Source organism: Acomys russatus, chromosome 20, assembly GCF_903995435.1.
Source record: "Acomys russatus chromosome 20, mAcoRus1.1, whole genome shotgun sequence".
Classification (NCBI taxonomy): Eukaryota; Metazoa; Chordata; class Mammalia; order Rodentia; family Muridae; genus Acomys; species Acomys russatus.
This window is the reverse complement of record NC_067156.1, coordinates 43,708,434-43,733,553: the sequence shown is the minus strand read 5'-3', so window position 1 is coordinate 43,733,553 and position 25,120 is coordinate 43,708,434. Positions and strand designations below refer to the sequence as shown.

The following is a 25,120-nucleotide window of genomic DNA, read 5'->3' as shown; positions in this document are numbered from 1 at the left end:
CCAATAGGTTCCTAAATATGTGACTTTAGCATTAAGCCCCAGAAGTCACTCATTGGTCACAGTACATTTCCAGCTGCTGGAAGATACACTTGGTGTTCATCTAAACACACAGCCTATCAGGTGAGGGGTGACAAGATAATAGGACCCTCCTGCAAGGCTCGTCTTGCAAGCTGGGTTTCTTTGAGGGAATCGATAGGAGGCTGCTTTAGGTGTTTTTAAACAAGGAATTTTCAAGTCTCCATTTTTTTTTTTTAACAGCTTTACACACTGAACTAGAATTCACACGCCTTGATTCCCACATTTAAATCATGCCAACTCAATGGCATTCAGTGTTTTCTCAGAGCTGCATAAAACCCATCATCACAACTAACTCTGGAACATTTTCATTGGCCCCCAGAGAAACACCACACACCTCATTCTCCTGCCGCCTCCAGGACATGTCACTCAGCCATTTGCGATTGGCCTCTATCACTTGGCACAGGGTTTACAATCCAGCTTTGAAGCCACAGGAAAAGGATGGTGAACCTCCTGGCTGCGTGAGGTGTGTTCTTCACCTCGGGTTGTTTCTACTCCCGTTGTCCTCTCAGTCATCACCTGTGACCTTAGCCTGTGCCGCTGTTCTGAGCACGTAATGCTCTCCTGTTTATAGACACAACGTCCTCAATGTTAGCAGTAGGAAAACTGGTACGGGGATGGTAGTGATATTTCCCTCTTGAAGTTTGGCTCTTTCCCTATCATGGTAAGATGATGAAACCATGCTCATATTTTCTCTCATTTCATGGAAATAATTTGTACTTTGGTTTTTAAAAAATATTGTCTGAATCTTTGCTATTCTTCCTCAGCAAGCTCTTTCCTCAAGTTCATTTATTCAATTTACTTGCTTTCTCATTGTCTCACAGAGTTCATTTCTTAAAACCTCACTTTTTATGCCTCCCTTTGATCTTTGAATTTAGGGCAGGGCGGGGTGGGTGGTGCTCAGGGCCTAAGGAAAAATCTCACTCTCAGGCAACCAAACCCTACTCTCGATGTCCAACTCATCAAAGCCCAGGGAATCATGCTGGACCAGGAGTATCCTAAAGAAATGTGGGGAATGTTCTAAAACCCTGATTCTTACCCTCTGCTGTGGGTCCAGAATATTTGAGAATCTGATAAAAGCTTATGTTCAAATGCAAGTTCAAAGGGATGACAGGTTTTCTCAAGCACTTCACCACAGGCCAATGTGCCCTCATCTAGGAAGCTATATAAACAAAAAGGGAACGAAATATCTTTTTCCAAAAGTGAGTGCAGCACCCACAAAATACCTGAATTCTGAAAACTGACTTCCTCACACACAAGAGAGCCACATTATATAGTATGAAACACAACAGTGGGTGACTTGCTGTCTTGGGTGAAAGCCCACCATTTGGTAGTGCACATGCGCAGGGCCTGGGCTAGTAATTAATTTGGTTTCTTCAATGGTTGACTAGGCTCTGCCATCAGGACACCTCTGGGTACATGTCTCAAGACCAGTGAAGCTCAGAATGTGTCTGTTTCCCAGCTGGAGTAGATGTTTCCCACAGACAGCAACTACTTATCCGGCCAAGGTCCGCCATGCCCTCTTCCACGCCTCAGTCCCTGAAGTCATGACTTGTGTTTTTTGCGCCTCACCCTACCCCTGAAGAAAATTTTCTCTGGAGCTAAAATATGACTCAGTGATTGAAAGCACTCACTGCTCTTAACAGAGGTCCTGAGTTCAGTTCCCACCACCCATGTAGGACTGCTCACAGCAACCTATAACCCTAGGTCCAGGGAATCTGAAAATCAGATATCCTCTTCTGGCATCTGCAGGCACCCAATATACATAGCACGTGTGTGCACACACACGTACACACACACACACACACACACACACACACACACACGTACACACACACACCACTTAATTTTTAAAAAGAATGTCATACTTGAAGGTACCTCTACTTAGCAAATGATTTATATCCATTGAGCATAAGGTAATGCCACCAAAATAGGCAACACTGCCCTCCCCTCTGTGACAGTGCCACAGCCTCACCTGCTCTGATGCCACCATAGGAGATAGGCAAAAAAGTCCAAGAAGCAGTAAGAATAGACAGCAAATGGCAGTTACCAAAATATTTAAAAGGCAGGGGTGCAATGAAAAGCACCTTTTTCTTTATTAATATATTTTGTGGTGGACCAAGTAATTATCTTTGAAATAGCAATAGTTCATACTACTTGCAACAGTTGTGATGTGCCTTGGGGCTGGCAAGTGCCACTAATGACACCGAGATTTTCTGCATAACTCAAAGGGAGGCTCAACTACAGTTAAGTCTGTAAAATTAAAAACGTTATTTCCCCCTTCCAAAACCATAGATCTTGTTACCCTACCATCGACCCCTTAGGGTCTGTGTATATAAATGCAAAAATCATGCAAGACTCTTCAGAGAATGTGGTTCAGTCTCACTACTCCAGGACCACAGGAGTATAAATGATTGCTGCATGGCTGAGAAAAGAAAAGAGAAAGGGAACTTGGGAGGAAAAAAACGAATAAATGGTATTAGAAACCAGGTGTAATGGCGCCTGCCATCAGTCTCAGCACTCAGGAGGCTAAAGCCAACCAATCCCAAGTTTGAGGCCAGCTTGAGTTAACAGCAAGACCGTCCTGGGGTTGGGGGAGGAAGTGCTGGCATTAGAGACATGAACACAACCAGGAGACAGAGCTTGCTGAGTGAGTGGACTTGTAGCTGAGAGGAGAGAAAGAAGTGGAAGGTAGCACTAGGGTCATTTATCCTGTTGCTGCTGTGTGCAGGTGTGGCTCAATCTGAAAGGAGCATGGGGCCACAGGAGTGGTGGAAGGCTAATTCATCATTCCACTGTCTGCCTTGTAAGAACTGAGCTGGTTATTCCACACATGGAGAGGTACAGAGCAGCTCCCGTGCACACAAGCCCAGAGCTCATAGAGGGCAGCCTGGACGATGGATGTGTGCTGTCTGGTTTTCACTTCAGTGAGAACCTACAAGTTCTATGTCATCTCTGTGTCAAGTAGGGAGGGCCCTTTATTACCCTGGTAAAAGCTGAGCCTTCTACTCCCTCCTAAGAGAGACTCCCACTTTTTACTCCCTAAGAGTTGAAAGAACTTGAAAAAGGTTAGGGAAACCTTTCGTAGAGATAAATGCACTACGTCCCATGCCCTCTACCAAGCCTGTGTTGTATGCCCTGCCTACTGCCTTCTCAGTACTATCCACACAGGAAAGAATGGGAAATGAGGGTTGTGGCCAGTCATGGTGATGCTTTAATCCCAGCACTCAGGAGGCAGATGCAGATGGATCTCTGTGAATTTGAGGCCAGCCTGCTGGTCTACAAAGCAAGTCCAGGATAACCAGGGCTACACAGAAAAACCCTGTCTCGAAAAACAAAAAAAAGAGAAAGTAAAAAAGAAAGAAAGAAAAATGAGGATTGAGATAGACCCAGGTAGAGAAAAAGCCAAGGGAAAGAAGTGGAGGCTGGAGGCTCTAAGTGTTGGTTCCTCCACCATCTGCCCTTGAAGAGGCAACGTGACCTCCTGAGCATTAATTTTCTGTCTGGAATGGGAATAATGACACCAATCAACACGTTCACATTCAAGAAAACTATGGGCACATGAGAAACACTCGATGCATATTTCTGGTTAAACTAGAGTTGTTTAATTTTTAAATGGATATTTGCTATTGTGGACTTCTCAATTATTTCAAGGTAGTTTCCTCAAGAGAGAGAGAGAGAGAGACAGAATAATTGTAACCAAATGAGTACAAAGGACCTTGAATAATTTTGCTGGGCTTCTCATAATATTTCATGACCTGTGGAAAAAAGACACCGTTCCACAGTCATATTCATTTTTTTCAAAAGCTTGAATAGAAACTACAGGTTTTTCATTTTATAATAATAACAACAGCAACAAAAAAAAGTAGCAAATTCTCTCAGGAACCAAGCGATATTTTCTATATATGGTTGTCTTTAGTCTAGAAGACTAAAAGCAATGAACTTGATGACTTGGTGTTTGCACACAACAAAATACTTTCTTTCCCGTCAATTTAATTAGTCTAGCTAATACTATGGGAGCAGCCCTGGTCAGGGCTGCCGACAGCTTATTTACTGGTTCATTTTCATTAAGTGTCTAACATGTCCCAGTACTGCTTTCAGGTCAAGCCACATATGAATAAACAAGAACAAAGTCCCTAGGGCCAGGGAGATGGCTCAGGGGGTCACAATACCTGCTGCTGCAGCACAAGACCCAGGCTTCAGTTTCCAGGAACCACCCATAACTCCATCCCAGGGGACCCACCATCTGGCTCTGTGGGTACCAGACACACACATGATATGTACACATACATGCAGGCAAAGACTCACATAAACTAAAAATGAGGGGCTTTGTGGGCTTTGTTGTTGTTGTTTTTCCCCAAGGCAGCATTTCTCTGTGTAGGCCTTGCTGTCCTGGAACTCGCTCTCCAGGACCTGGCCTCCAACTCAGAGATCTGCCTCTGCTACCGAGTTCTGGGATTAAAGACATGTACCACCCTGTCCAGCCCCAAAATGAATATTTAAAAACAAACAAAAAACTCAGTGGTATTTTGGAGGGTTTTTGTCTCATAACACTTTGGATCTTTTTTTATTTTATTAATTTTTTAGTTATATAGTACTTACAGGTCTTTTGCTTATATATAACACTTTCTGGTTTTGTATTTTTATGAGATTTCCATATGTGTCTCTGTGGTTTTTCTTTGCCCTTTTTTTTTCTGTTTGTTTTGTCTTTTTCTGGTTTGTTTGTCTTTATTTAATTTTAGATGTTTGTTTTCTAATGAGAAAAAGAAAGGGTGTGGATTATGGCAGAGGGGCAGGTAGAGAGGATCTGGAGGAGCTGGAGAGGTGAAACTTAAATCAGAATATATTGTATTTAAAAGTCTATTTTCAATTTAAAAAGGGGGGGGGACCCCACTAAGGTATTGCTAGACTAATACTGTAAGTACACAAAGGGAAGGAGAATTAACCTCTTCCAGAGATGAGCCCTGGCTTGGTTATCCAACACAAAATGGCCAGCCCTGAAATCGGATGCACACAAGCAGCACTAAATGTACACAGCAGAGTGTGTGTGTGTGTGTGTGTGTGTGTGTGTGTGTGTGTGTGTGTGTGTGTAATATGGTGCCTTGTTATATAACAATATGAATGTCTTCAAGGAGGTTTTGTTGCAATGAGTAGCAAGAAATGAATAAGTAACAAAGGAGTGATGGCCCTTCCGACGGTCATTCTGCACCCTGTAGAAAATACACCATGTATTCACAGATGTGTGTATGTTTATAGGTGTGTGTGTGTGTGTGTGTGTGTGTGTGTGTGTGTGTTGACACAAAGTGTTTTCCTCTACTGCTGTCTGCCTTGTTGTTCAGACAGGACTCTTCAGTGCCCCTGGAGCAAGCTGATTGGCTAGACAAGCTGGCCAGTAAGCTCTGAAATCCTCCTGTGTCTGTCTCCCCACCCCACCCCCGCACCCCAAACTTTAGGTTACAGGAGCACACACCAAGCTCGGCTTTTGAAACATGGCTACTGGGTGTCCACAATCAAGCCCCTGTGCTTGCATAGCAGGTATTTTACCTAGTGAGCCATCTCCCCAGCTCTGTAAGCATTTTCAGTGAGAAGAGGTTTCTGAGTGAAGACTTAAATGACAAGGAAGTAACCATTCAAGAACGTGGGTAAAGTCAGTTCTCATAAGGCAGCTACAGGTAAATGTTTAAAATTAAGGGGAGGCTAGTGGGGGACACAGTCAGAGCAGTGGGGTAGGGTACGGTCTGGCCCTGGATTTCCCAGCAGGTTGGAATTTATCCTAACAGCTGGGGAGTTGGGAATAAAGAGTGTATGATCTGCTCTGTATCTCCAGATGACAATGACTGCTTCTGACTGGACAGGGAGGGAGACAGGAGGTATTATCTCTAGGCAGGCAGTGATAGGGACCCACACTGAGCTGGTAGTAGTGGGGGTGGAAAGAAATGCCCAGAGCATAGCTCTCAATTTAAGGTAATGCTGGCAGGACTTCCGGAAGAACTACAGGAGTGGGGTCAGGCACAGAAAGGAAACAGGGCTCTTAAGAGAGGATAGCAGTGCTGTCATTTACTGATAAAAATAAAAGCCCACGCTGGTTCTGTTAGACGGATGACATTTGGTTTATCTGTTAGTCATCTTAATGGTGATGTTGGATGTGTACGGCTAGAGCCTTGGAAGGAGGCCAAGACTTGAGCAATCGTCTGACAAGTTCTGGTGTGAAGTGCCCTGCATCCAGCATGGCTGCACCGACATCTGCAGCGAGCATCTCCTTAGCTTTCGTAGAGTCTGGCTTTCCCTCTGCCCAGATCTAGCTGACCAGGAAACACACACATGGACAGCCTGGGGATCTGGGGACTCAAACACTGGCCGCTGTGTGTAGTCGTGTTTGCTGATTTGTTTCAGTCAAGTGAAAAAGCATGCTTTTCAGGTTTTATCTCCAGTTTTTAAACATACAAAGGATCTGACAACTCCGTTCATCACATTGCCCATTTTATGGCCCAGCTCCACAGACATTGAGACAGGTCATCCTAGAATGTGTGCACTTCTGAAGTAAGAACTGTGACAAGAACAGCAAGTTCTGGCTTAGTAAATCTCCCAAGGGCCACATTAACAGGACACATCCAGACGAGAAGCCCCAAGTGAGTGCACACGGAAACCTTACCTTGTCCACCCCAATTCCAGCTCCAGGAACTGGAACTCGTGGGTGTCTTCTCCCAAGTTCTTTTATTCTCCTGATGGCTTCCAACTAAGGAGATCTGTGGGAGGAGTGTCGTTGGTGGGGGCCATTAGCCACCAGAATGTGACCTGGTTCTAGTACAACCTCACCTACAAGGTGTCCTTCCTAGCCTGGGGACTTAAGCTTTAACTTGGAGTCTCAAGGCAGAGTCAGCTATCCCCTCACATCCACCGTCCAGTTAAGGACTGTGCTCGCTGGTTTTATGTCAGCTTGACACAGAAGCTAGTAGTATCTGAAAGGAGGGAGCCTCGATTGAGAAAATGCCTCCCTAAAACCCAGCTGTAAGGCATTTTCTCAATTAGTGATCAACTGGGGAGGTTCCATCCCTGAGCTGGTAGTCCTGGGTTCTATAGGAAAGCAAGCTGAGAAAGCCATGAGGAGCAAGCCAGTAAGCAGCTCCCCTCCATGGCCTCTGCATCAGCTCCTGCCTCCAGGTTCCTGCCCTACTTGAGTTCCTGTCCTGACTTTCTTCAATGATGACAGCAATGTGAAAACATTAGCCTCGATAAGCCCTTTCTTACCCAACTTGCTTTTTGGTCATGGTGTTTTAAGGCATCAATACAAGCCCTAAGACAGTGACTTAACATAGTGACACTATAATTAGGTTGACCCCACACACAGCTGACCCACCTCAAAGGCTCCTCCCAGCCAGTGAGAGAGACCATGTCATGGTAGTACAATGCCGCACTAACTCCCTAGACTGTCTCAGGCCCTAATCTGCTAATTACAGTTGGGTTTCTCCTTGCTTGCTTGGTTGGTTGAACTTACTTCAAAGAATAGATCAGCATTGTGATTAAGGAGCAAGTTAGTGACTCAAGTGAGATTTCCATAAAAAAGTAGTCAGATCAGCTCACTGCTGGGTGTTTCAACACAAGGATTTTGTCTGTTGATTTGTTCATTTGTTTGTTTGGGCTTTTTGAGACAAGATCTCACTCAGTTACCCTCTGCTGACTGCTGCCTCCCAAATGCAGGGATCATAGATGTGAGTCATCAACCTGCATGCCTCATTTTTTTTTTTTCACTGTACCAGAGAAAACAAAGCAGGAAGAATGCCCCTGGCAGCCAAGTGAAAGCTGCCATACAGATAGTACCCTCCAGCAGTGACCTTGGCCTCTCCAGGGCAGCTAACCACCAAGTATCATAGAAGTAAGAGTAAGCTGTTCAGCACCAGCATTTTAGCTGCACAAGCCATCCACAGTGGCACGGTGGGGTCTCACACCGGGGCAGGCAAACGCCATCCACAGTGGCACGGTGGGGTCTCACACCAGGGCAGGCAAACGCCATCCACAGTGGCACGGTGGGGTCTCACACCGGGGCAGGCAAACGCCATCCACAGTGGCACGGTGGGGTCTCACACCGGGGCAGGCAAACGCCATCCACAGTGGCACGGTGGGGTCTCACACCGGGGCAGGCAAACGCCATCCACAGTGGCACGGTGGGGTCTCACACCGGGGCAGGCAAACGCCATCCACAGTGGCACGGTGGGGTCTCACAGCACGGCAAGCACCATGAGCAGATACTCTTTGTACTGGTAAGGACTGTTCAAGGTGTGGTCCTCCTCTGTTTTCTCACCTTAGTTTTTGCTAAGGATGAGGACATGGTAGGATGGTTATGAGCACACTCATTAGAGCCAGGCTACCTGAGGCAGAACCCAAAGCCGCTCTTGTACAGCTCACCTTCCTTAAAAATTATTGTATGAATTCTTACATGCCACATATAAAATAATGCTGGGCGTATATAGGAAGGGCTCAGGAAGCAAGCTGCTATCACTGGTTCCCGATTAGGTGCCCTGTGCGTGGCACGCACTGTCCTGGACAATGCTAGTGTAGATGAGGCCCAGCAGGAAAACCAAGGGTGCTTATACCTTCCCTGCCAGTGGCTGCGTGCTTAGGCGATGAGACACCACTACAGAATGGGCACCTTGCCCAGTGTATGCTTAGTGTAACTGACAGAGAAGCAGAAGCCAGTCAAGAACAAGAACAGCAAAAACACCGTAATTGAGATCAACCTTTTGTCTGTTACAAATTAGGCCAATGTGCATGATAATGTTTTTGAGATTAAACGCCCAGAAACTGGACCTCATTCTGGTTAGATACAAGAATTAACATCGATCAAAGCAGCAGCCCAGAAAATCTTGTAGAATTACCATGATAACATCCTAAGCAGCCAACCATTCAGCAACTTGGTAGACATCCATCCCCCCAACCCCCTGCTTTGCATGCCACAAAGTTACCGCAACTTAGCACATCTCACCTAAGCTGAGGAAAACCTATCATACACTTGCACTCACACCATCTCCATTTGGTGTAAGATGAAAATGCTAATATGGGAAGCAGGGAACAAAGAGCGGAGGCTAGTTCAAATCCCACCTCCACCACTCACTTGCTAGCTATCCTTAGTGAGGTTATGAAACTCCCTGCTCCCCCATATCTGTATCTGTGAAGTGGGGGCATGTACGCTCAATTTTCTTAACAAATATATTTTATTACAAATGTATTAACCCGACTAACCAAAACAATAGGAAAAGAGGATTAAAGAATACAATAACAAAACTGTAAGGATATCAGTTCCGAGGAACGATTCTCCTGGCGTAATCAGCAGGATTTCTTCTGCTGGAACCTGGAGTAACCAGAACCCGGAACCTCAGCAGGAGCCCAGAGCCCCAAAGCCTTCCCTCGAGTGGTTCTCTGTAGGAGTGTCTCAAAGTGGAGCGATGAGCAGCCAACACTATCCCAAGTCTCCAAAAGCTCTGCCTCTTATTTTTGGTTCACTTATATATCTCCTCCCAGAGTCTGGTCACAGATCTTTTCAGCTGGCAACAATCAAGCTCCCGAGAGGTGGTTTGCCTTCTAGTGGATTAACATCACCTGTTCTCTCACAAGACCATTCCCCATCCCACACTTGGGATCATAACAAAAACAGGTTTATCTCTCCTTCAGGGGTACTTTTGGGGGGCACTTTCACAGCCCTGTTATAAGCAAAAGCTTTTACTGCTTTAGGCACCTGCCTCCCCCACTGTCTGCCACCCTTCAGTTTCTCCTTCTCTCTCCCTCTCCCATCCCTGTTTCTCTCTGTGTCTGTTTCTCCCTTTCTCCCTTCCCTTCCTCCCTTTCCAAATGTGTTTGTATGTATAAATGTTCTATACAAAGGATGTACAGATATAGCTATGTGGTCCATATTCATTTCAGAAAACAATATTTCACAAAATCTTAAAACCACTCATAATCTCATAATTCCATGCCAGGAATAGGTATTCTTTTATCAACTATCCCTCTCGTCTTTGTCCATGTAATATACCGTGTCTACGGAAATGAAAGTTTCTATGTCTGTGTACACAGATCTACATTCACAGGATCAGAGTATATTTTCTTCCCAGAGGAGGTTTTTCTACTCAACAACATACCATGTCTATAAACAAAAGGTGCATTATCACTTGATCTTACTATTTTAAGTAAATACTGTAATTTATTTAATTTCATATCGTTAGAAATTTAAGCTAATCAAATACCCTGTTACAACCCGACTTGAATGAATACTTCTGTTTTGGTTTATTTAGGTATTTGTCAGTGTTTTTTCTCAACAGCAGATTACTGCCACTCTCCTCGCTCAGAGAGGTGAGTGGCACATGGGGTCCAAAGAAAACAAATACTTTGCATAACAGTACTAAGAGCGCCTCATTAAAATATAAGCAGAAAGGTAAGCAGGGCCCCCCAAAACGGTACTAATAAAGTACAATTGGAGACATACAAAGTAGGCTAGACATTTCTCAGGGATACAGAAGATCAGAGAGCAACTAGAACACAAGACCCAGGGAACAGGCAGTTGTAGTTTCCACTGTGCCTGTCACACACTTGTTTTCACGTTTATGGAGGGAGGGGAGTAGTGAGGATTGAACCCAGGCCTTGTGCATGCCCTGCATTCACTCTGCCACCCAGCTGCATCTTAGCCCCCTGTGTGTCTGTTTACTAGACAATGTGGGCTTGAGGAGATAGTCCCGTGGTTAAAGTGTTTGCCATGTGTAGAAGTGAGGACCAGAGTTCGGATACCCAGAACTTCATGAAGCCAGATACACTAGTCCTATCTGTATCCCACCCCCCGGCCCATCATACTCCAGGAAGATGAGGATCAGAGAACAGAAAATCCCAGAAGTTCAAGGACTAGATTAGCCTCATGTACCCACCAGTGTAAACTAAGAGACCCTGTCTCAAACAAGATGGAAAGAGGAGACCAACACCCCAGGCTGTCCTCTGACCTCTACACATGCACCATGGTATATACACACCTGCACTCACAAACATACAAAAATATATTAGATGAATAAATAGAAATCTAATATATGTTTATCAAGAAAACACTGGTTCATAATCATTTTCTCTCATGGCTGGATCATACCTTGCACAAGGCATCTTTAGAAGCCACATAGATATGTAATAAATTAATGTTAATAAAATATATTCAGCCAGATATAGTGGCTCATTCTCTATTCCTGGCATTTGGGAGACAGAGGCTGATGGATCTCTGTGCATTGGAGGCCAACCTGATCTATACAGCAAGTTCTATGCCAGCCAGAGATACATAAACCCTGTCTCTAAATAAATAAAACATGTCCAGAATTCTCCAGTAAAGGAAAAGGAAGTTGCAGAGGTAAGTACATGAACTTCCTGTCTGCTTCCAGGGAAAACCCAAGTCTAAAGGGACTGCTATACTAAACGTTGAATACTATTGTTTTAAGAACCTGAGTAAGTCTTGCAATTTAAAATGTCATATGAGCTGGGTGTGGTTGTACACGGATTTAATTCCAGCACTCAGGCAGGCAGATCACTGTGAGTTCAAGGCCAGCCTGGTCTACAGAGTCCAGCCAAAGATACAGAGAGAAACCCTGTCATGAAAAACAAAACAAAACAAAAAAAAGTCATAAGTTTTACTAATAGCATATCGTGATGACTGTGGAGAGAGCCTGACCAGCCGTCCCCTCACTTCAGCCTGTTTGTCACATGATGCAATCATTTAACCTTTCTCAGTCTGTAGAATTGGGTAATAATGACCTATTTCTATCTTCTACTTCTTAGGGGTTGTGCCAGTATTTAGGCAAGAAAATGTTAATTAATACGAGCTCTTTGAAATATATGAAGTGGCCTGACAGCACATGGCAGGGTTAATATATTTGCACTTGATCAATTGGGTATCTGGTTAAATAGTCATAATGTTGGATTTATATTCACAAATAAGTGGACTCCCCTTATCTGCGTCCTCATATTAATTCATGCCCACTTTTGAGCTGAGATTGACTCCTTTCAGCATCTCAGCCCAATTTCCAAGAGGGTTATCACTAGAAGCTGGTGTGCTGGGGTGCAGGTACATGCGGGGGGGGGGGGGAGAACCCCCCCACAGACATTGTTCTGTGCTTCACCCTCCGGCCCCTTCTGCTTGTTCTTGAGGCTTCTACCCACCAAGCCCCAGCTTGTCTGCTGTCTGTGTAGCAACTGGTTTTTGCCTCTGTCCTCACATATGACCCTTCCTTCCTTCCTACCTTCTTCATTCCCACCTTCCCTTATCAGCCAATCACAGTGTTGCAGGAATTGCTGCCCTGGCCAATTAGGGTCTCTCCTCAGCATCCTACAGGGCTCCTGTTGCTGCATTAAATGGCAGCACTGGGCATGTGCTGACAGACAGATAGTGCTGGACCTGCTTGTTGGTGGGGATAGGATGGAAGACAGAGTCCCAACATGTCAGTCCAACCTACCCCATCACCTGTCCTACAGAACCTCACTTGTCATGACTACAAGGGACAGGTGAGCTAGAAATGTCCATTTGGTTGGGTTTGCTTCATGCTAATCTGTAGAAAAACCACCTTCATTCCCGGAGTATGCCGACACCAATAGGTCAATGCAGAAGTGCACTGTGACCCACTGCAGACTGCAGACTGTGCTAGGGGAAGCAAGTCCCCATCTTCAGCAGTCACGGAGTAAGGTGACAGCAGCCTGTATTCCCTTCATGGTCTTTCAACAAGAAATTCTCTTCCCTGGTCTTTCCGCACACTCTGGCAGCACTGTCAAAGTGTCGGATGTGAGGCAGGCGAGGTGGTGCACGCCTGTAATCCCAGCACTCGGGGAGGCAGAGGCAGGCGGATCTCTGTGAATTCAAGGCCAGCCTGGTCTACAAAGCGAGTCCAGGACAATGAAGGCTACACAGAGAAACCCTGTCTCAAAAAAAAACTTAAAAAAAAAATAGATGTTAGAGGCGACCCTAAGTGAAGACATTAGGGTCTGAAAAGCCAACCAAGGGGCATTAGCTGGGGTCTCATTCTGTGCTGAGAGTCCCCGAGGTTGTCCTCAGATTCAATGATTCACTGGGACTCATGGGACTTAGAAAAACTGTCACACTTGAGGTTATGGTTTATGACATCAAAGGGATCCAGATTAAAAGGAAAAACAGGACAAGGTACCCAGGACACAGTCCTAGCTTCCACATGTCCTTTCCCAGTGACGTCACACCGGTGTGCTAATATATAGTAAAGATCACCTTGAACTATGATTCCTGAGCCTCTTCCTCCCAGGTAGCAGGACTATGGGCATAAGCCACCATACCCACCTAGATACGCTTTGCTTTTAGCAGTAGTTTGTATTAATATCTGTACAGTGTTGTCTAGAATGAAGTTTACCCGAGACTTAGGAATCACTGTGGTCAATCACATAGGTGTAGAATACCTGTGCAACTGACCTCAGCCACTTAGATTACAGATCCTCAGGACAAAAATAGACAGTAAATATGTGTCATGACTGGCATAAACCATCCAAGCACATGGCCTAAGGCTTATCAGACAGACTATTATAAGGACTCCAAAGGCAGTCCCGCCACCAGACTTTTCTTAGGGATTTGCAGGATTTCAGCAGTGCAGGCTAGCCCCTCTCTGCACACATTCTCAGAGTGAAGATACAGGCAAGCTGAGGGGGTGCACACAGGCTTCCAGCCTCAGCCTTACCTCCTGCATTGGTCAGCTTCCTGTCACTACAAAGAACTACCTGAAGCAAAAAACAGACCTAAGTTTTATTCAAGCACATGCTTCTGAAGTGCACAGCCAAGGGTGGCAGCCATATTGGCTTGGTCCTCTGATGAGCGCAGCACAGGGTCAGAGCATGTGTCAAAGCAAGTGACCTTATCCTAAGGAAGCAAAGGACCTCCTGTGGGACATGATTCTAATAAACTTTATGGCTGCCTCCCTTTGAAGCACCAGCTCCCCAGAGCGCCCCAGTACCCACTGTCAGCACCCTGGAACCAAGCCTTCACATCTGAAAATCCAGGGGCCACTCACCACAGAGCATGGCAGAGGCACGTTTCCTCCGCCTTCAAACATCATTGCAATTCACTGAACTATCTTCACAAAAAGCAGGTCATCCTCAGCGAGGACGTTACAAACTGTTGTTGTCATTATTATTCAAGGGACAGAGGCATGAGAATAAGTCTCCAATGAATCCTTATCATCTTAGGTGGGACAAAAGTGCCTTTTTGTCCAGATCCCAAAGCAAAGGCAGCTTGGGAGCAGCACACTCCTGCGCCTCACCACCATCCAACCTTCCACTGACTTCTTTTTCCTCTGTGTCTTTTTCTGGCAGTGGCTCAGAAACCCCGGCCCCCAGCACGAGAAGCGGACTCTGTTTGGAGACATGGTGTGCTTCTTATTCATAACGCCCCTGGCCACCATCTCAGGCTGGCTGTGCCTGCGGGGCGCCGTGGACCACCTGCACTTTAGTAGTCGGCTGGAAGCCGTGGGACTGATTGCACTCACTGTGGCACTCTTCACAATTTACCTCTTCTGGACACTAGTGAGTATGGCCAGCGGCTGGGGTTTGGGTGGCTCGAACCGGCAGCCTGTCACCACAGGCCCCCTCACATCTGCAGCACCTCCCACCTGCCCAGTTGACAACAGCCCTTCAAACACTGGCACGGCACACATAGTGTGGTTCGGAGGTATTGGGGGGCTGAGAATGTATGTCCAAACACATCACAAGGAAGAGCACATCAAACCAAGAAACCCAGGTTCCCAGCCTTCCCCCGTCAAACAGGCACTCTGTATGTTCCTCTCTGGTGGACTAGGATTCCCACTGGTATAAGGCATGACGCTTGCTTTCTCTGGTTGCTTCTCACTGTGGCTGGGCTCATGGTAGGTTATGAATGACTGTCGCACTGCAGCCCCCTGCACAGACCATGAACCCTGCCTGCTGGCTATTTCCTGCCTGCATCCTGACACAGCCTAAAGTCTTTGCTAGATGTGGCAGTACGCTCTGCCTAATGATTATTCCATGTGGTGGGATATTGACTCTGCTGCCCATAAAAGCACTGATTTATCTAGCTAAGAAGCCTTTCTGCCACTGAAGAAAAGCCATTTCCCAATAAGTGTTCCTGCTGTGTATGAGGAAGAATTTTTCAGCACTCCCCTTTTCATTCAACTTCATGCTGTAGGTTGATTGCTGGGGCACCAGTTGGAAGCACCCACAAAGTACACCGCTTGCTTCCTCCTTGTGCTGTCCATGGGAGAGCTGAAGAAGGGCTGAAGGCGAGGCAGGCTGTTTCGAGGAGGAGGAGAACCAGGAGCCAGGCCAGCTGCCACCAGCCCCCCACGCCCCACCACTGACCCCATCCCACCCACCCACACACACCCGACTTCCTGGTCTGACACTCCTGTGTGGGCTCAGCTGTAATCTGAGCACGCCCCATTGTTATTCGGGAGTATTTCCTGTCAAAAGCGTACCCTTCTCATATCCCATAACACAGTGTCAGCACCTCACAATGCTCCTGGCTCGCCCTCCCTCCCTCTTCCTTCCTCTGCCAATCAGACCTGTCTGTTCATTTCCCTCTTGCTCATCAGGACCTCTCCCAGCTCTGGCCCCCTCTTCTCTCCCACAGTGATGTGCAGACAGTCAGGGGACATGACTTAAACTGGGTACATTCAGATGCCAAGAGCTCAGTGGGGCTTCCGCTTGATTCAGAAATTCTACTCCCAGATAGCCAAGTCTCTCTCTCTCTCTCTCTCTCTCTCTCTCTCACACACACACACACACACACACACACACACACACACACACACACACACGAAACTGTGTTTTCCTCCTGTGATGGCCCTTGCTTTTAAACTGTGTCCTGCTTCACTATGAACCAAATAAGGAAACAGCTGCCAAGCTTTCATTGTGGTGAGAGAATGGTTAGAAATAAGGAAGTAAGCAGGGCTGGGGAGATGACCCAGTGCGGAAGAGGACACAGGTCCAGTGCACCTCACTTCAGATCCCCAGCACCCACATAAAAATGGAAGCATGGTTGTGTGTGCCTGTGACCTCAGTGCTCCAGGGGAGGCAGGCAGAGACAGACAGAGCACAGAAGCTTCCTGGCTGATCAGCCTGTGAACAGATGGGCCTCGGGTGCAGCGACAGACCCTTTCCAAGGCAATAATGTTTGTGATAGGTTAAGATGCCCTGCTCTGGCCTCGTGCACACACACCACACACACAGATTAAGCAGTCTCCATCTCACTCTGTCACCTGCACACCTTGTACGTCACTTCTCTGAGCCTTAGTTATGCCTATTACGACCCACTTCCCCTGGTGTCACGACATTGAATTAAAGGAATGCAAAGTTAACGACTTTGGAAAGTAATAGTTAAGCACAGGGAAGTTTTTCGTTTGGTTAAATTTTTTTTTTTTTACACCCTATTTAGTCCTTTTGGGGTCTGTGATTTTTTTTTCATAGAACTATATTGATGATGAAAAGGAAAAGAAAGCAAAACCCACATGTTGGGCTCCCAGAACCAACTGAGGTCTTGAAAACATGCTCTGTAAAGTGTACACCTGCCAAAAAGGAGGGGCGATTGGAGACATGAAAAGATAAAGATGACTAGAGAAAAATGTGTGTGGCCCCATCTCATCTGGGGAAGGGGTGGGTGGGAACCATGCCTTAAGCCAGCCTTTTCTGGGGTGGCACGTTGTCGTCCAGAACACTTTTGCAAGGCAGTACTGTGTAGCACCTGCGTTTAGAAGCCAGGGCCTTCAACCCAAGAGTCCGCTTCCTACCTAGCAGCTAAATCACTTTAAAGAAGACACATAACCATGCCTCCTCATCCCACTACCCAAAGAGGAACGGAGGAAACAATCGCCACCTCCTGGGCTGGGCTTATTGTGAAGGTAACGTACCATAGCATCTGGTGACTGTCTAGGCACCCACCACAGGGCAGGCCCAGGGTCATCTTCCTGTGTCTTCCCTGCCCCTCCAACTTCCACCTTCCCCCAGCCCTCCAGAAAAATGCGGAGCAGTGAGGAGGAAGGAATGGTGCTCCTCTGCCTTGACTGGTGTGGGGGAAAAAAACCACACTGTAGAGTCAGCTCAGCAATAGGTTACTGAATATAGAATAATTCCTTCCCAGATAAATGCTGTACTGAGCAGCCCTGGCAAAAGCCGTAATTCAGGAGCTGACAGCACTTGGAAAGTGCCCTCCGGCAGCAGCCCATTGTAAACAAGCTGTCAAGCTTAAGGAGAATATGCTGTGGAAATGTCTCAGATAAACAAACGCGGCATCAGCCCAGGCCCCGCTCCGCAGAGGGCCATTCCTGGAAGAGCTTCTCAGCCAGGTGCTGTGACAAGGGACAAGCACTCACACTACAAACCTCAAAGTGCCTTTGGTAACTCATGACCACAAGGGCCCTGTCATCATGCGAATGCAGAGACTAGCCATCGCCTCTGTTCTAGAAACCCACCCTGCACACAGGGGGCCAGGCCCTCAACAGCTTGCACCACTCATGATTTAGAACAAGAGGTTCTCGTCCTGTGGGTCACAACCCTTTGGGAGTTGAATGACCCCTTCGCAAGGGTCACATATCAGATGTCCTGCATTTCAGATATTTACATTATGACTCAGGACAGTAGCTGTTGTAGAAAATATAAAAATAAGCCGGGCGTGGTGGCGCACGCCTTTAATCCCAGCACCAGGGAGGCAGAGGCAGGCGGATCGCTGTGAGTTCAAGGCCAGCCTGGTCTACAGAGTGAGTCCAGGATGGCCAAGGCTACACAGAGAAACCCTGTCTCGAAAAACCAAAAAAAAAAAAGAAAAGAAAAAAATATATAAAAATATCTAATGAAGTTTATTATTAAAGCCTATAATTATTACAGCAGTGTTATCTAACCCACTATCATAATCAATAAAGACCCAGACACCTGTACTATTTCAGAATAGCCTCATTTTACCTGAGACTGGGCAGATATTAATCCTCTAAACTACCCTTATCACTTCCCAGCCCCCACCCCAGGCCGTCTGCTTTAACCATTCCTGTCTGGGCTATTTCCGTTCCAGCCGTGTGCTTCTTTGCACACTAACCCATCCCCACCAATTCCTCCTTCTGTCTCTTGGTCCCCCAACCTCAGGCCTGCGAACCTCAAACTCTGCCCCTCTCTCTTCTGCCAAATCCCAAGCTTCAGCATTTTTTATTAACCAATCAGCTTTAAATAGGTAGAGCAAGTTTACACAGGACAGGTATACATGAGACTGTGCTTGTCTGAGCAGCAACTAGATCTTGGGGGCCAGTAATTAGCATCAAAATACATAGCACCAGATCAACACTACAACATGAAAAACTATACTAAAGAGTCACATCACTAGGAAGGTTGAGAGCCACTGGTCTAGGAGAAGGTACATGAATTGAAGTCTGTACACAGCCAGACAGCTGAGAACTGAGTCCTACCACAGCATGAAGACGCTGAGTGAACTGGGTGTCAGCCTGTGTAGACTGAAGAGACCCATGCTGTGGCACGGGGCATCTCTGCATGTGCCGCATGACCCATGCTGCAAGGCCCAACCCAGTGAAGGGAGGACCAAGGCCCTGGCTAGATTTTTCCCATGGTTTATCATTTAAATTCTGGACACGAGCAAGGAGTTTCCAGTTCTAATGCTGCCAGCCCATGCTGCTTTGAGGCTGGCTACAACTACTTTTGTTTCTTAAGGGTGCATGGCTGGTTTTTGTTGTGTGTGTTGGGGTGGGGTGGGGTGGGGTAGGGGGGCCCTTCTTATTGTAGCCTGTGACCTTGGGCTGGTGAGTCATTCCTGCTCTCAGCGTCTGGAGTGTAGGGATTACAGGCATGAGCCAAAGAGCCCAGGTTTTATCAGGCCTAAGCAGGATTTTTTTTTCCAGTCAATCCATTCCTTCTCAGATCTCTCCTGTGGTACTGACAAGGGAGCAGGGCCCACTGCAGGGAAGGTGGTACCCCAGAACCCTGGTCTCACCCATATGCTTCAGTCACCCCAAAATTTCCCAAGAGAAGATCTGATTGAATTTCCCAAATCCTGCTGTGACATCACCACAGGCCTTCAACGCCCCATCTGCCTCCCTGAGAGAAAAGTTTGGACACTGAAGTCCCCTTCCTTCAACTGTCATGTGATCAGAGCTCACTGTAAACAGACCAGGATAGGAGTTGAGTGTCCTTTAGGTGAATAAGCAAGTCGACATTGGAAAGCAATCCATAAGCAGTAGTAGTTTTAAAATAACAATTCTGTAATCTTTCCTCCCACCCTCTTCTTAAAAACCCAGAGCCTAAATGAGGCTCTTTTCATCCCCGCCTCTTTTCAGTTAGTTGATTTTCTTTCCACTTCTCTTCATTTCTCTAAATTAAACCTTACTTTTCCCCCACTATGATAGTGCGTTGTAAGGAGGGAGTGCCTTGGAACATCTGGAAACAGAAGCAAAGATTAGCCTGGAGCCACTGCAGACCTGTGCTCTCCTCTGCCTTGTGCTCAACTTCATTTTCCCTGAGAAAGATCTTCAAGATGTTCTCATTGATTGAATTTGCCTGCAGACTTTGGTAGTTAACAGTAATTAAACAGATTAATATGGTCTTATCTGTTTGTCTACACAAGTGAGCTTTTTTTTTTTCCCCCTGATGACAGAACAAGGAAACCTGCTAAGTCCTTGACTCCTGGTGTCCCTTGGAGCAGTACTTCTCAGCGTAACTTTGGGTCACCTGGGGATCTTGTTAAGACATACTCTGATTCCACAGGTCTGGATGGGGGCCAGAATTTTTATATTCTAACAAGCTCCCAGGAGCTGCCGCCTGCAGCTGGTCCACTACCACACTGAGAGCCAAGCTCAATCTCTTCAGTATCTTAGGAAGTTGTCACAAAGCTTAGGAAGTTGTCACAAAGCTAATAGCATCCTTTTCATACTTATAATATGCAAAGAAATCCAGGTCCAGAATACTGGTGTCCATGCCAGACCGTGCTAAGTGGTTTGGGAGCACCTCAGGCCACATTTCACACACAAGAAAAGTAAAGCTTGAGGCCCGGAGAGATGGCTCAGCGGCTCAGAGCACTGACTGCACTTCAACTCCCAGCATCCACATGGCAGCTCAGAACTCTCTGTAACTCCAAGATCTGACACCTTCACACAGACAGATGCAGACAGAAAAACAATGCACATAAAATAAAAATAAATAATTTTTAGGAAAAAAACCTAAAGCTTGTAGATGACAGCCTCAAAAACTTAGGCAGCTACTGGGTGGAGGAGGGGTATACTCCAGCCCTGTGTGCCTGTCCTCTGCTTGTCCCCACAGCCACTTCTCACTCAGCTAACTTCAGTGGCTGGCCAAGCACAAGCACTGAGGAGGAACTGCTGATCTGAGATCCAGCTGTCAGCACAGATTCTGGGTTCTGGATTCCTCGGGTAGCTAAACCTTTCTTAGTGCTTGCTGTGTCCCATGTCTTTCTTGCACCTGGCTTTCCCACTTGCCTCTCAAGTTCCAGGGACACGCCAGTAGCAACATGGCACAATAGTCACAAGAGAAACAAGCTTTTAAAAGGTGGATCCGCTCCAGCATGGTCAGGGCATTTGGGAGGAAGTACATCCCTGAGAGTTGAAAGCTTCTCTTTTCGTACCTAAATGTATAGGGCGCTCAGCTTGGGCATCTGCTTCCTCACCTCAGAAAGTTCATTGGTGGCCTTGGGTTTCATGGTCCTACCCTGGAGGCCGACAAGCCTTTTTTGTTGTTGTTTTATGAGACAGGGTTTCTCTGTGTAGCCTTGGCTGTCCTGGACTTGCTTTGTAGACTTGCTGGAACTCACAGCAACCCACCTGCCTCTGCCTCCCAAGTGCTGGGATTACAGACGTGTGCCACAACACCCCAATACTGACAAGCCTTTTTAATCAAAGCTTCTACTTTATTTCCAGAGAACCTGGAAATGTCATTCTAGGTCATTTATATAAAAAAAGGCAGCACTTTTAGGTACAATTAGGTCCTGAAACTTGAAGCAGTGTTTTCATCTGAAAGCATGGGGTCTTCTCACTCACTCAACATATTCCAGGGTCTGACACTATGAGAAGTACTGGGCCTGCAAAGATAAAACACAACACAAGCTCTGCTCCCAAGACCCTTGGAGTCAGTCCACAGGGAGAGACAAGGAAGTACGGCATTGACCACAGGAGTCGGTACCACGGTCAGGCCAGAGCACAACTTTGCAGACTGTCACGGCCCAGGACAAAAGATGCCCTGTGTTTCTGAGTGGGACTGGGGCCTTTTACACTGTGCAGTGTTGAACCTGCTGAAGAGTACATGACATCCCAGCACACCTCCCCTCTGACTAAGCAGCATGGGGGACAGGCAGGTGCATTGCCTGGGGTCCACAGCTGGACGGGGGCCTGTCTCTCCCGTCAGGCTTCTTCACGACTGAGGCTTTGGGTGCCAGGGCACCACTAGGAAACAAATCCCAACTCAGAAAGAACTTTATTTTCCTACTCACATCCTGATCTCTCCCAGTATGGGGAGGAGAAGGGGTAGCAGCCATATGCTAGCCCCAGTGGGGGGGGCTTGATGGGTACCCAACACCCCAGCACTCAGTTGCTTGATGGAGGCCCTTGCCCACTCTAGCACTGTTTTAGATGACATGTTTATTTCTTGAATTGACTGTCGACTTCTGCCACCTGTGGGTCTCTCATATTCTCCTCTCCTACCCAGGTGTCATTTAGGTACCACTGTCGATTGTACAATGAATGGCGTCGGACCAATCAGAGGGTGATTCTCCTCATTCCAAAGTCTGTCAATGTCCCTTCTAACCAGCAGTCCTTGCTGGGGCTCCACTCAGTCAAGAGGAACTCAAAGGAGACAATTGTTTGATGTCTGTGTCATCCGTTGATGGACTCATTGTTTGGGGTTTGGAAGTCTCTGCACTGGGACCGCGCGCTGAGCCACCCCAAAGCCCTTCCCTTAGTCTTGTGGGTCTAAGAACATCTGGAGCCATTGTCACCACGTCGCCTGAGTAAGGAATTCGGCCAGAAGGAAACAAATGCTGTTTGACTTCAAAATCATGGATGCTGCACTCATATGACACTTGCTAAGCTGCCAAACATGTCTATTTAGCAGATACTGAACGGAATTTTCTGAACACCTCTTTACCATATGAGGGAGGTTGTCCTGCTGAGGATGCAATTCAATTCTTCCTTTTTTATTACTATTTCAAATATATATATATATATAAATATATAATTTAGATGATAATCAAATTTGAAAAGCCAATGTACAAACTGGCTTCTTGGTTTGGATGGGTTTTGTTTGGGTTGGTTTATTCACTTCCCGGTTTCTACTGTGGATTCTTTGGTGGCTAACTTGATAGCCTGAGTGGTCTTTTTCATCTCTCTCATGTCTCTTACTCAAGGAGTCAGCGTAATTACTTCAGAACAAGTCACATTTAAAAGGTGTTTTGTACTAAACCTCATTTAGTTATTCAGTTTTTAAAGGGAAAAAAGGCGTGGCAACACGCCACAGTGAGCAGTTTATTTAAATATTAAGAAGGAAAACTTATTGAGATGCTCGATCCTTTCAACTTGTTTGGTACTGACAGCTGATAGAGCTATTTTCTAATAATAAATATCTGGTGTGTGAAAGACAAACGTCACTGGTGCAATACTTTCTTTTATTTCTTAAAACCCCGTATAGTGTCCCAGCTAGGTTTACAAAATGAAAGGGGCGAAGCAAAGCAGCTGGTTTGCTCCTGCCTCCCCTCAGTTAGCTCTTGTCTTCTGCTTTTGCTAGGAATTGAGCACCAGCTTCCAGGACCCCTAGACCTGTTTTGCATATCAATTAGCTTTCCTGTCGCTCTACTGAATTTCTTGCCGGGAGAGGTAGATGTGACAATAAAGCCTGTCCTATCAGCCTAGTGCTAAGTCGGAGACCCTTTTGTCAGATTTTTAAAAAAATAAAATAAGTGTGCCACACAGTTCCTTTCCCCAGCCACAAGCCAATTCTGTCACAGGCCAAAATAGACTTCATCTAAGGGCTCCGTGTCTCCCTTTTATCTGGCACAGCATAGATGTCTGACCCCTACCCTGCATTGTGTCCACCTGAGGCCAGGAGCTGATGTCTTTGAGGCAAGCGCAGACTGGGGCGGCTCTCAAGCTTCCCAGCTCTCCACCCATGCATACATGCACAGGGTGAGAAGGCTGGCCCAGCTTCCAATACGGATCTCTGGAACATGACCCACATTTTGAGTGTCACTCCAGCACCCACCTCCTGCTCCCCGGCTGAGATGGCGTGAGTGCAGCCGCCTCCGCACAGGCAGAGGCAAGGAGGGTAACGATTCTGTGGGCAGATTGATGACGCTGCTGCAGCTGTCCCCTTTGTGGGCCAAACCCTCCTTTCACGGGCTGCTCTCCATGCTGCCCAGGGACGGAAACAGCTGTACTATCTTTGCTGCAGAACTCAGATGTGCTTTATGGCTTATGACAATAGGTTTCCTCCCCACCACGCTTCACTTGGACACTTCAATTCCAGTAATATAGGTCTCAGCCCTACTGTTTACACGGCCCTGCTCACCGCTCTGGGCTGTCATTAGCTGCACCACCATCAACCGTTTCTTAATTGACCTTTTTAAAATGCTGGACACCGCTGGCTGCACGCAGCTGCCACACATTTCAATTTCCACAGCAGAGTCCAGCTTGGTAGCCTGTGCATTGCTGCACTGCAATATACTTGATAAACGATGTCTGTCCAGCCTTGGGCCCTGAGCTGACGGAGGAACCCGTGACACCTCTCAAGTGAATGGCACAACCTTCAAGAAAAGTTTATCCCATCCTTTCCCTGCCTCCTCTGTGAATTAAAGAAGTGATGACTTCTAAGGGTCTCCGGAGAACCTGCTGCCTTGAGTCAAGAGATGAAAATACTATTAAAATTAGGGCGGTTCCAAGAGCCTCCCCAAGGCATCTGCACTGGGGAGGGCAGCACACTGGCACTACACTCATACCATGCCTCTTTCCTACAAATCAGAACCCACCTCCAGGATGGAAAACCGAGGCCCCATTGGAAGGCTGCATGTCCGGGGGGGGGGTGGGGGGATGGGGGGGTGGGATGAGAGGGCTACCTCTGACAGCCAAGAATAGCATCAGTGCCTACACCTCCTAGGACACCGGTGCTCAACTCTCCTAATGCTTCGACCCTTTCATACACTTCTTCATCTTGTGGTGACCCCCAACCATAAAATTATTTCTGTTGCCCATTTGTAAATGTATGTTTGTTACTGTTAAGAATCATAACGTGAATATCCACAATTTCCAGTGGTCTTAGGCGACCCTTGTGAGAGGGTCACTCGACACCCCCAAATGGGTCATGACCCACAGGTTGAGGACCACTGTCCTAGTGAGAGGTCCCATCAACAACAGCACCCGTCTCAGATTCTTGAACCCCTGAAAAGTACTGCATCCCCTCTTAGTCACTTAAGCCTGAAGCTGTGCAAAGCAGAATCTGTAGACAAGGGTATACCTGGGGAAAGAGGGCTGCTTTCTAGTTGGTGCACAGCCACCACATGGGGAGTAGCAGCCTACTAGCCTTCCTGAACTATCAAGAATGAAGCAGAGAAGCCGGGCATGGTGGCGCACGCCTTTAATCCCAGCACTCAGGGAGGCAGAAGCAGGTGGATCGTTGTGAGTTCGAGGCCAGCCTGGCCTACAAAGGGAGTCTAGGACAGCCAACTCTACACAGAGAAACCCTGTCTCAAAAAAACAAACAAACAAACAAAAAGAACGAAGCAGAGGAAGGGACAGGAGGAGACAGAGATTAAAGGTGGCTCAGTGGCATATGCCACGCTTGCTCCTCCACATTCCATGCTGTGATCTCAAGAACGATGAAGGGGACCCGCCTCTTCCTTAGTTCTTTGAAGGTGTTTAGTACTGTTGAAGTTTGTTTGTTTGTTTGTTTGTTTGTTTTTAATCACTATTCATGTCCTTGGTAAGTTCTTTAAATTCTTGCTGCAAATTTTCCTTCTTCTGTTGGTTTCCTGAATAAGTAAAAACTGTGTGATATG

At 46.7% G+C, this 25,120-nt stretch overlaps 1 protein-coding gene across 1 annotated transcript in view; it reads left to right on the top strand.

Moving 5' to 3' along the window:
- The window catches only part of Marchf3 (membrane associated ring-CH-type finger 3), a 147,563-nt gene extending 124,829 nt beyond the window's left edge, over positions 1 to 22,734 (top strand). The window contains exons 4-5 of the mRNA XM_051163259.1: positions 14,416 to 14,625; positions 21,784 to 22,734. Of these exons, the coding sequence (XP_051019216.1) occupies positions 14,416 to 14,625; positions 21,784 to 21,942 (369 nt within the window). The 3' untranslated portion in view covers positions 21,943 to 22,734. The remainder of the gene's footprint in view (positions 1 to 14,415; positions 14,626 to 21,783) is intronic.
- The last annotated feature ends 2,386 nt before the right edge of the window (positions 22,735 to 25,120 follow it).